At 49.0% G+C, this 12,825-nt stretch overlaps 1 protein-coding gene across 1 annotated transcript; it reads right to left on the minus strand.

The window, feature by feature from the left end:
- Positions 1-3,804: 3,804 nt before the first annotated feature.
- Positions 3,805-12,776, minus strand: LOC115184201 (E3 ubiquitin-protein ligase RBBP6; the record flags this gene model as incomplete). The annotated part of the gene is made up of 4 exons (XM_029745222.1): positions 3,805-5,144; positions 5,538-7,103; positions 8,799-8,943; positions 10,291-12,776. Coding segments are annotated over 4 exons (4,740 nt in total), but the record flags the coding sequence as incomplete, so codon positions are not given.
- Between the last annotated feature and the right edge of the window lie 49 nt (positions 12,777-12,825).

Raw genomic sequence — 12,825 nt, forward strand, 5'->3', positions numbered from 1 at the left:
GTACGGATGCCGCTTTTGTGCATGTGGGCAGTGTCATGCTGAAATAGGAAAGGGCCCACACACTGGACTCTACCCAAGAGAGTTAGTTTAAAAAAGGTCAATGTAGGTAGTCAAATAGCCATTTGATGAGCTATTTATCAGTCCTCTTATGGATTCGGGGTAGAAGATGTCCAGGGTCCTGTTGGTTCCAGACGTGGTGCATCGGTACCGCTTGCCGTGCGGTAGCAGAGAGAACTGGCCGTTCCTCTGACACCGCCTGGTATAGAGACATTTACATTTTAGTCATTTAGCAGACGCTCTTATCCAGAGCGACTTACAGTAGTGAATGCAGACATTTCATTATAATTTTATAAAAAATATTTATAAAAAATAAAAAAAAGTATATATATATTTTTTTTGTGTGAACTGGCCTCCCGTGGGAATCGAACCCACAACCCTGGCGTTGCAAACACCATGCTCTACCAACTGAGCCACAGGGAAGACGTCATGGAAGGCAGGAAGCTTGGCCCCAGTGATGTGCTGGGTGATGCAGCCAGTCAAGATGCTCTCGATGGTGCAGCTGTAGAACTCTTTGAGGATCCGAGAGCCTTATGACAAATCTTTTCAGCCTCCTGAGGGGGGGAAGAGGTGTTGCCGTGCCCTCTTCATGACCGTGGGGGTGTGTGTGGACCATGTCCTGTGGATGGGGACATCCCTCCGTTTCCTGTAGTCCACCACCAGCTCCTTTGTCTTGCAGACGAAATACGATGCCCCCCCCCCCCCTCTGCTGGAAGTGGGACCTGAGTGGAGAAGATTTGGGAGCCCCTGTGTAACAGTATATAGGTTCCCGTCCCCTCTCCTCGCCCCCGACCTGGGCTCGAACCAGGGACCCTCTGCACACATCAACAACAGCCACCCCACGAAGCATCGTTACCCATCACTCCACAAAAGCCGCGGCCCTCGCAGAGCAAAGGGGGAACGACTACTTCAAGGTCTCAGAGCGAGTGACGTCACCCGATTTAAACGCTACTAGCGCGCACCACCGCTAACTAGCTAGCCATTTCACATCGGTTACACCACCGCTAACTAGCTAGCCATTTCACATCGGTTACACCACCGCTAACTAGCTAGCCATTTCACATCGGTTACACCACCGCTAACTAGCTAGCCATTTCACATCGGTTACACCACCGCTAACTAGTTAGCCATTTCACATCGGTTACACCACCGCTAACTAGCTAGCCATTTCACATCGGTTACACCACCGCTAACTAGCTAGCCATTTCACATCGGTTACACCACCGCTAACTAGCTAGCCATTTCACATCGGTTACACCACCGCTAACTAGCTAGCCATTTCAAATCGGCTACACCACCGCTAACTAGCTAGTCATTTCACATCGGTTACACCACCGCTAACTAGCTAGCCATTTCACATCGGTTACACCACCGCTAACTAGCTAGCCATTTCACATCGGTTACACCACCGCTAACTAGCTAGCCATTTCACATCGGTTACACGTGCTACACAGTACATTAAATACATGTAGCTTATAGCTAGCCTTAACGTTATAGTGCCTGTAGCCAGCTAGCCTGCTACGTTAGTAGTCTACAGTACATTAAATACATGTAGTTTATAGCCAGCCTTAACGTTATAGTGCCTGTAGCCAGCTAGCCTGCTATGTTAGGTTAGTAGCCGGGTCTACACAGTAGCTTACAGTACATTAAATACATGTAGTTTATAGCCAGCCTTAACGTTATAGTGCCTGTAGCCAGCTAGCCTGCTATGTTAGGTTAGTAGTCTACAGTACATTAAATACATGTAGTTTATAGCTAGCCTTAACGTTATAGTGCCTGTAGCCAGCTATGTTAGGTTAGTAGTCTACAGTACATTAAATACATGTAGTTTATAGCCAGCCTTAACGTTATAGTGCCTGTAGCCAGCTAGCCTGCTATGTTAGGTTAGTAGCCGGGTCTACACAGTAGCTTACAGTACATTAAATACATGTAGTTTATAGCTAGCCTTAACGTTATAGTGCCTGTAGCCAGCTAGCCTGCTATGTTAGGTTAGTAGCCGGGTCTACACAGTAGCTTACAGTACATTAAATACATGTAGTTTATAGCTAGCCTTAACGTTATAGTGCCTGTAGCCAGCTAGCCTGCAACGCTAGGTTAAACGTAAATGTAATTATTTGCAGGACAAACATGGTAAATTAACCTTCCGTTTCAAACCTGTTATGTCAATACTTTTACCTTTTTCCTCAGGTGGGACCGCTCTCTTGTCGACGACTGGTGGTCCATATTTTCCATCCGATTAAAATGGGCATTACGTGGGCGAATCATTGACGCTCATGTTTGTCACTTTGGTCAATGAGTCAACTCATTTAAAAACATTTACCGAACTAGTTAAAAAACGTATATCTCCCTACTAGTTTAACTGTATCACAACCAGCCGTGATCGGGAGTCCCATACGGGCGGCGTACAACTAATCCAGCATCGTCCGGGGTTTGGCCGGGGTAGGCCCGTCATTGAAAATAAGATTTTTTTCTTAACTGACTTGCCTAGTTAAATAAATAAAATAAATAAATAAAGCTGCAGACTTCTGTTAACCTCGTTCCCCCATCTCCCTCTTTTGCCTGAGGCCTAAAAACCTCATCTTGGCGTCGACCTTCCTTGCGGTTCCTGCTCTTGACTAAGTATGGTAGGCGACTTCAATTAAAGTTCCTAAAACCTAGCCGAGGCATAGCTGATCTGAGCTGAAGGTCAAAGTGCAAGTTCTTCACTCGTCAAACTTTTCACTTGGACACGTCTGGATAACACTTTAAGGGTCCGTAATAAACCATTTATATAGTATTTATAAAAGTGTTTGTTCATCATTTATTAATCATTACTCCAAATGTATAAAACATTTATATAGTATTTATAAAAGTGTTTGTTCATCATGTATTAATCATCAACCCCAAATGTAAAATTACTAATCATTTGTAAAGTATTTTTATAGTCCCACAAATATACATTTGTGACTAGCTTTAGTAAAACATTAAATGTGGAAGTAACAATGATAAAAAAAAAAGGTGAGCAAACTGTTTATAAATAATTTATTACAGACCCTTTAATATAAAGTTAAACACATTTGAAGCCCCCTTTTGATTTCTGGGTAAATACTAAAGGTGGAAAGAACAAGAAAATGGAGAAAAACATTTTTTTTTTTTGCAAGAATTTATTTTATTATTATCTTCAAAACAAGAGAAAAAAATAAAATAAAAAAAATGTCCCTCCGGTATTCATTCGAGCTGGTAGTTTAAATTAAATAGAGGTCATTGCAAAAAAATAAATAAAAAAAATTACAATTAAAAACAAAAACAAACAAATTTGATGAATCTTCACAGTGCAATTGCATGGAACCTTTTAAATCGAAGACGTGGCCCTTTAACACCTTCCAGTGTAGTATCTCTACACCTGGTCCAGCTCAACGAACAACAATATTCACATATTGTCAGAATTGTGTAAATATAATTCAGGTATCATAAGACACTACTACCACTAAGGGGTTAAACAACTCTGGTAACTTTACAACAACAACAAAAAACAAAAACAAAAATCACAGATTCCTGAAATCAAGAAGGAAATCCGTGAATCCTACAACCTGGGATTTCTGGGAAATATGGTGAATTTTAGGGGGGGGGGGGGAAGTAATTTTGCAAAACATAGGCCAACAACTACCTCTAGGTCACTCTAGCTCAGTCTGCTTACAGCAGAGTAACAGTCATTTACATCTCAATAGTGCTTTTTTCCCTCCTCCTCCTCCTCCTCCTCCTCCTCCTCCTCCTCCTCCTCCTACACGTTTTCACTCTAGAGAATACATATCTGATATGAAAGATGGTATATTGTGTGTGTCCATAATAGTTCACTATTCTTGTATATAGTCCACTACATCGGGAACTGGTTGCTATTTGGGATGCATCCCAGGTCGTAGAAACTCTTCAAATAGAATCTGGAGGGGGGACGGTGGGGGACAGGGACAAATCAAGGTTTTAGCAATTACACATTTTTTTTTAAACACAAAAAAAAATCGAAGCATCATTCAAGTAAATTGACTCGTCCAAGCAACAGCCTATGTTGAGCAGAGTCTAAAAAATTAATAATTTTATACATCAGCCTTAAATTCATTAAATTAATTCAAATCCTATGCAAAAAAACCCCAACAAAAACAAAAACAAAACCCCCCCAAATAAAGTGTTGAACTAAAGTGAACAAGCTTGCAGAGTCCTCTTATGATCTTCACTACGGGGTCCCGTCACAAATTACACCCACATTCCCTACATAGTGCCCTATTATTATAGGGAATATGGGCCCTCGTCAAAAGTAGTGCCCTATATAGGGAATAGGATGGTATTTGGAATGCAGAGGCTGTGTGACGCCTCTCTGAGACCTTTACAGTTCACTGACAGGAAGCTAGGAAGGAAACCAAATCTCTTTCCTCCAAAATGGCGCCCAATTCCCTTCTTAGTGCACTAGGTTTGGGCCACGAGCCTTAAAGTCGTGCACTAGTTAGGGAATAAGGTTTGGGCCACGAGCCTTGGGCTGAAACGTGTGGAAAAACGCTTCACAACGAAATGTCTCATAAGGCTACGCTAACCGTTTGGTCTTCGCCTCTTCTCTCCTCCTCCTCCTCTTCTTCTCTGTTATTGTCCTCTTTCTCCTTGTTCTTCTTCTTCTTGTGTTTGTGTTTCAGTCCTGCGATCTCTCCTTCCTCAGCCTCCAGTCTCTTCTGCTTTCTGTCTTTCTTCTTCTGTTTCTTCTTCTGTTTTTTATCTTTCTTCTTCTTGTGTTTCTTGTTGCCCAGGCTACCGACAGAGCTGGCGCTGCTGCTACGACTTCTGCTGCTGCTGCCCCCATGCACCGCTCGCTCTCCCTCCACCGCTCGCTGTCCGCCCACTTTTTTCTCTCCTTCCTCCTCCCCCCTGTCCTCCCCCTCTGAGATCTCTCCCTCGCTGTAGTCAGGTTCGAAGGCTGCCTCATCTGTCTCTCTGACCAGGTCAGAAGGAGGTCTAGAAGAAGGGACTGAGGGAGGAGGTCTGGCTTTAGGGTGCTCCGTCTCTCTCTCCTTCTCCCTATCCACCCCTCTCTCTCTCTCCTTCTCCCTATCCACCCCTCTCTCTCTCTCCTTCTCCCTATCCACCCCTCTCTCTCTCTCCTTCTCCCTATCCACCCCTCTCTCTCTCTCCTTCTCCCTATCCACCCCTCTCTCTCTCTCCTTCTCCCTATCCACCCCTCTCTCTTTCTCCTTCTCCCTATCCACCCCTCTCTCTCTCTCCTTCTCCCTATCCACCCCTCTCTCTCTCTCCTTCTCCCTATCGACCCCTCTCTCTCTCTCCTTCTCCCTATCCACCCCTCTCTCTCTCTCCTTCTCCCTATCCACCCCTCTCTCTCTCTCCTTCTCCCTATCCACCCCTCTCTCTCTCTCCTTCTCCCTATCCACCCCTCTCTCTCTCTCCTTCTCCCTATCCACCCTTTTCTCTCTCTCCTCCTCTCTCTCCTTCTCCCTATCCACCCCTCTCTCTCTCTCCTTCTCCCTATCCACCCTTTTCTCTCTCTCCTCCTCTCTCTCCTTCTCCATCTTCTCCCTCATCTTTTGCATCTGCCACTCTCTCTCTTTCTTTCTCTCTCTCTCTCTGACAGCTCTGGGCACCCCTGCCCTGTTGTCAGGCCTGGGGGGCTGTAGGAGTGAGGCCGGGTGTTGTTGGGGCTTTCCACCACTCATCTCCTTCTCTAGGGTTCCTAGGCTGGCCTGCTGGCTCTGTCTCCCCGCCGAGGAGCGCTCTGCTCTGGGCTCTTCTCCCTCAGCCTTTCCCCTCCCGGGCTGGTTCTCCATGGAGCCGGAGACCTGAGGAGAAGGGTATATATCCTGCGTCGTGTCCCTGCCAGGGCTGCTCTCGCTGTGTCTGGTGGGCTCAGACCCTCCCTGAGATCTCTGAGTGGAGGAGGAAGAGGAGGAGGAAGGGTCAGATGGGGGTAGGTCGCTCTTGGAGACGGGCGAGGCACCGCCTAGCTCTCTGTGTTCTCTGGTGGTCTCCTGGTGGTCTCCTGGTGGTCTACAGTCAGTAGAGTCGGTGTTACGGTCAACAGTGGAGGAGTTGTGGTCGTTGTTGTCTTTATGTTTGTGGTGGTGGTCTCTCTGCTTGTGGTCTCTCTGCTTCCTGGTTCTGGGGTCCGGTGGTCTACGGTCAGTAGTTGCTTTGTGGTCTCTGGAAGAAGAAAAAGGTTTACGATCCCGTGAGCGAGAGTGTGATGAGGAAGAGGAACTCTTCTCACTGATGTGGTCGCTCCCTCTCTCTCTAGTCCTCTCTCCTTCTCTCTCTCTCTCCGGACGCTGAGAGGAGCTCTTCTCACTGCTGTGGTCGCTCCCTCTCTCTCCAGTCCTCTCTCCAGTCCTCTCTCCAGTCCTCTCTCCTTCTCTCTCTCTCCTCTCTCTCTCCGGCCGCTGAGAGGAGCTCTTCTCACTGCTGTGGTCGCTCCCTCTCTCCCCAGTCCTCTCTCCAGTCCTCTCTCCTTCTCTCTCTCTCCTCTCTCTCTCCGGACGCTGAGACGAGGTCTTCTCACTGATGTGGTCGCTCCCTCTCTCTCCAGTCCTCTCTCCAGTCCTCTCTCCTTCTCTCTCTCTCCTCTCTCTCTCCGGACGCTGAGAGGAAGAGAGAATCTTTCTCGGTCTGTCCATATCTTTGTCAGAAGCGCGGCTGTGTTCCCTCTCTCTATCTCTCTCTTTCCCCCGCTCTCTGTCCCGTTCTGTATCTCTCTCCCTCACCTTTTCCTTTAACCGATCTCTCTCTCTCTCCATCTCTCTGTCTTTCTCAGTAGGTATGTGGTCTCCGGAGTGTTTCCTATCCTGCAGGCCGTCTTCTCTGTCTCTGCCACTAGAGGGAGACATAGTTCTCTCTGGCTTGGGAAAGGTACAGTCCCTCTCTTTCCATCGCCCTGCCTCCGTCTCCGTTGTCACGGCGACGTGGGGTCCTGGGGGGAAAGGGAGGGAGGGGGCGAGCAAGGGGCGGAGTAGTTGAACCCTGACCCCTCCTTCCTCTTCCTCCGATTCGTAGTCCTCCTTCTCCCACTTGGAGCGAGGGACCTGGAGGAGGAGAGAAGAGAACATGCTCATCTTCAAGGAGGAGCTGTGTGTGTCTCCTGTATGAGTACTATCTGGTCTAACAGGTGTAGAGCTGTGTGTCTCCTGTATGAGTACTATCTGGTCTAACAGGTGGAGAGCTGTGTGTCTCCTGTATGAGTACTATCTGGTCTAACAGGCTGTGTGTCTCCTGTATGAGTACTATCTGGTCTAACAGGCTGTGTGTCTCCTGTATGAGTACTATCTGGTCTAACAGGTGTAGAGCTGTGTGTCTCTGACCTGTATGAGTACTATCTGGTCTAACAGGTGTAGAGCTGTGTGTCTCTGACCTGTATGAGTACTATCTGGTCTAACAGGTGTAGAGCTGTGTGTCTCTGACCTGTATGAGTACTATCTGGTCTAACAGGTGTAGAGCTGTGTGTCTCTGACCTGTATGAGTACTAACAGGTGGAGAGCTGTGTGTCTCCTGTATGAGTACTATCTGGTCTAACAGGTGTAGAGCTGTGTCTCTCTCCTGTATGAGTACTATCTGGTCTAACAGGTGTAGAGCTGTGTCTCTCTCCTGTATGAGTACTATCTGGTCTAACAGGTGTAGAGCTGTGTGTCTCTCTCCTGTATGAGTACTATCTGGTCTAACAGGTGTAGAGCTGTGTGTCTCTCTCCTGTATGAGTACTATCTGGTCTAACAGGTGTAGAGCTGTGTGTCTCCTGTATGAGTACTATCTGGTCTAACAGGTGTAGAGCTGTGTGTCTCTCTCCTGTATGAGTACTATCTGGTCTAACAGGTGGAGAGCTGTGTGTCTCCTGTATGAGTACTATCTGGTCTAACAGGTGTAGAGCTGTGTGTCTCCTGTATGAGTACTATCTGGTCTAACAGGTGGAGAGCTGTGTGTGTGTCTCCTGTATGAGTACTATCTGGTCTAACAGGTGTAGAGCTGTGTCTCCTGTATGAGTACTATCTGGCCTAACAGGTGTAGAGCTGTGTCTCCTGTATGAGTACTATCTGGCCTAACAGGTATAGAGCTGTGTCTCCTGTATGAGTACTATCTGGCCTAACAGGTGTAGAGCTGTGTGTCTCCTGTATGAGTACTATCTGGTCTAACAGGTGTAGAGCTGTGTGTCTCCTGTATGAGTACTATCTGGTCTAACAGGTGTAGAGCTGTGTGTGTCAGTACTCATACAGGTCAGACACACACAGCTCTACACCTGTTAGACCAGATAGTACTCATACAGGAGACACACAGCTCTACACCTGTTAGACTAGATAGTACTCATACAGGTCAATCTGGTCTAACAGGTGTAGAGCTGTGTGTCTCCTGTATGAGTACTATCTGGTCTAACAGATGTAGAGCTGTGTCTCTGACCTGTATGAGTACTATCTGGTCTAACAGGTGTAGAGCTGTGTGTCTCCTGTATGAGTACTATCTGGTCTAACATGTGTAGAGCTGTGTGTGTCTCCTGTATGAGTACTATTTGGTCTAACAGGTGTAGAGCTGTGTCTCTGACCTGTATGAGTACTATTTGGTCTAACAGGTGTAGAGCTGTGTGTCTCCTGTATGAGTACTATCTGGTCTAACATGTGTAGAGCTGTGTGTGTCTCCTGTATGAGTACTATTTGGTCTAACAGGTGTAGAGCTGTGTCTCTGAGCTGTATGAGTACTATATGGTCTAACAGGTGTAGAGCTGTGTGTCTCTGACCTGTATGAGTACAATATGGCCGTCAGCAGGTGTCGAGATGTTGTTGGTGTATTCCTCCAGTGTTTTAACGACAGTCTTCCTCTGATCTGCTCTGCCGTCTGCTCCATCACCACACACAGGACTACTGCCCCCTGGAGGACTGGTGCTGTATTACACAACAACACATAGTTAATATAGACACCACCTCCTCCACCACACAGGACTACTGCCCCCTGGAGGACTGGTGCTGTATTACACAACACATAGTTAATATAGACACCACCTCCTCCACCACACAGGACTACTGCCCCCTGGAGAACTGGTGCTGTATTACACAACACATAGTTAATATAGACACCACCTCCACCACACAGGACTACTGCCCCCTGGAGGACTGGTGCTGTATTACAACACATAGTTAATATAGACACCACCTCCTCCACCACACAGGACTACTGCCCCCTGGAGGACTGGTGCTGTATTACACAACACATAGTTAATATAGACACCACCTCCTCCACCACAGGACTACTGCCCCCTGGAGGACTGGTGCTGTATTACACAACAACACATAGTTAATATAGACACCACCTCCTCCACCACACAGGACTACTGCCCCCTGGAGGACTGGTGCTGTATTACAACACATAGTTAATATAGACACCACCTCCTCCACCACACAGGACTACTGCCCCCTGGAGGACTGGTGCTGTATTACACAACAACACATAGTTAATATAGACACCACCTCCACCACCACACAGGACTACTGCCCCCTGGAGGACTGGTGCTGTATTACAACACATAGTTAATATAGACACCACCTCCTCCACCACACAGGACTACTGCCCCCTGGAGGACTGGTGCTGTATTACACAACAACACATAGTTAATATAGACACCACCTCCTCCACAACACAGGACTACTGCCCCCTGGAGGACTGGTGCTGTATTACAACACATAGTTAATATAGACACCACCTCCTCCTCCACACAGGACTACTGCCCCCTGGAGGACTGGTGCTGTATTACACAACACATAGTTAATATAGACACCACCTCCTCCACCACACAGGACTACTGCCCCCTGGAGGACTGGTGCTGTATTACACAACAACACATAGTTAATATAGACACCACCTCCTCCACCACACAGGACTACTGCCCCTGGAGGACTGGTGCTGTATTACACAACAACACATAGTTAATATAGACACCACCTCCTCCACCACACAGGACTACTGCCCCCTGGAGGACTGGTGCTGTATTACACAACAACACATAGTTAATATAGACACCACCTCCTCCACCACACAGCACTACTGCCCCCTGGAGGACTGGTGCTGTATTACACAACAACACATAGTTAATATAGACACCACCTCCTCCACCACACAGGACTACTGCCCCCTGGAGGACTGTATCATGTATTATCCCAGAGAGACTTCCTGTCATTCCAGTCAGGTAGTTACTATTAGAGGAAACAGTCAGTTCCCCAGACAGCCAGTCTCACCTGGTGTAGTCCACTACTGTTCCTGGTCCGTCGGACGCTTGGACCTTACGGTTCCTCTTGGCTTTGCTTCCCTTTATACAGCTGCTCTGATTGGCTGCCTCTGTTCCTCCGGCCACGCTCACAACCCCAGCGGTCCTCCTCCCTTCTTCTCTGTTGGTCTTGATCTTCCTCTGAGTTTCTCCTCCTTTCATCCCCCTCTCCGTCGGAGGCCTTACGGAAGCTCTCTCGTCTCTTTCCGTCTCTTTCTCTACGTCACGTTTGAGGTTGCAGGTTTTTACGGTGTCGGTGAGCTCCACTCTGGGAGATTTGATTTGGGGCACGTCCATCTCTTTATCAGACATACTCCTCTCTTCCTTTCTTGTTTTCCTCTGTTTCCCCTCTTCCTCCTCCTCCTCCTTCCTCCTCCTCTTCTCAGATTTGGTGTCTGGAGTTTTGCCAGAGGCTCTCTCCTGCTCTCTACCCAGCCTGTTGTCAGCCTCTCTCCTGGGCTTGTCCTCTCTCCCTGAGCCCCTGTCCTGCCGAACCCCTGGATCTCTCTTCCCTCTCTGCTCCTCCTTGGCTGGTCTGGAATGGTCCAGGTCTGTTCTGACAGGTTTAAACTGGTTTGGGTCGGTTCTAACTGGTTTAAACTGGTCTGGGTCGGTTCTAACTGTGTTGAACTGGTTTAGGTCGATTCTGAACGGTTTAAACTGGTCTGGGTCGGTTCTAACTGGTTTAAACTGGTTTAGGTCAGTTCTAACTGTGTTGAACTGGTCTGGGTCTGTTTTAACTGGTTTAAACTGGTCTGGGCTGGTTCTAACTGGTTTAAACTGGTTTAGGTCAGTTCTAACTGTGTTGAACTGGTCTGGGTCGGTTCTGACAGGTTTAAACCGGTTTGGGTCAGTTCTAACCGGTTTGAATGAGTCTGGGTGGATTTGAACTGTGTTGAGCAGGTCTGGGTGGGTTCTGACAGCTTTAAACTGGTTTGGGTCAGTTCTAACCGGTTTGAATGAGTCTGGGTGGGGTTTAGGAGGAGGTCGTTTGGGAGCTGATGCTAGAGGTGCAGGGGATATGAGTTCCACCTCTCTTTGGGGGGAAGTGGAAGAGTCTGGTTGGAAGGGAATAGATTCATCTCTGACCCGTTTGACTGCCGGTTCTGTTAGAGAAGTCTCCTGGTAGGCCGTTCCGGCTGGGGTGGTCTTATCCCGGGCTGTACCGGTCTTGTCCTGGTCCGTCTCTAAGTCTCTATCTCTGGCGGTCTTCCAGCTCTTGGACGACGAGTCTTTCCTTGCTGCTCTGGAATCCGGTCTGCCTTTATACACCTTTCTCCTCACTTCCTTCTCCTTAACGTCCCTGGTCCACCTATCCGCTTTGTCCGGGGGGACTAAGTCTGAGGAGTCGCTGTCTATTGGCTCGTCCCGTACGGGGGTGGAGTCATCATGGCTTGACGAACCAACGGGAGTACTCCTGGTTCTCTCCTCCTCCTCCTCTTTCCGAGCGTCGTCCGTAGAGTCCGATGCACTGAAGGCCTCCCCTTCCTCAGTCTTCCTCCTCTTCCTGTGCTTCTGCTCTTTCAGGTCGGAGGTCGCGGCGACGCTCGACGACGGATCTCTGTCACCCTTAGCGACCTTCAGCGGCGTCTGAGGATCCTGATTGGCTGACCGGGTCACCGGCAGATTACCAAACTGCTCGGCACACTTCTCCTGGTAAGTCATTGGCTGGTTCCTGCCCCTGGGGGAAGGGTTTGAGGAGGGAGGGGGATAGTCTTCACCTCGCCTCCTCTCACGGCTGAAGGGGGAAGATCCACGGCCCAGGCGGTGTCGAGGGGAGGGGTAAAAGTCAGAGGGTGGAGGAGGGTTGAAGGGGTCTCTGTCTCGTCCGGCTTGGGGTGGCACAGGGGCGGGGGCGAAACTAAAGGCGGGTCGACCCCTGTAGGGAGGGGGGTTATTGGGAGGAGGAGGGTCGTGGGAGTTGTAGTTTTTGAAGTATTTCTCGTACCATTCTCTGTACTCCTTCTCCCACTCCCGGTACCTCTCCCTCTCGTACGGGTCATTGTGTTCTGGACCACGGTCGTACGCCGCCGGCTCCCGATCCCTCTCCCGGATCCGGCCTGGGTATTTCCTCTCACCTTCCGGTGACGGACCAGCGACGACAGGTTTCCTGGAGCTTGTGGGTGGAGGAGTGTGGGTTCGGTACCCACCTTGGCCAGGTGATTTAGAGCGTGACCGGTAACCTCGTCCCCGTCCTCTACCACGTCCCGCACCGTCTCGGTCCCTGAAAGGCGGCGGCGAGCGCGATCGGCGATAGCCACGGGAACGGGAGCGGTAGCCGCGAGGTCGTCCGCGGCGGCGGGAGTACGGAGAGGAGCGGGAGTAAGACCTGGAACGGGATCTGGAACGGGACCTGGAACGGGATCTGGAACGACTGGAGGAACGGGAGTATGAACGAGAACGGGAACGGGATTTGGAGTAGGATGAGCTACTGTAGGAAGACCTGGACCTGGAGAGAGAGAGAGAGAGAGAGAGAGAGAGAGAGAGAGAGACAGAGAGAGAGAGA

The sequence above is a fragment of the Salmo trutta genome, unplaced genomic scaffold (genome assembly GCF_901001165.1).
Source record: "Salmo trutta unplaced genomic scaffold, fSalTru1.1, whole genome shotgun sequence".
Lineage (NCBI taxonomy): Eukaryota > Metazoa > Chordata > Actinopteri > Salmoniformes > Salmonidae > Salmo > Salmo trutta.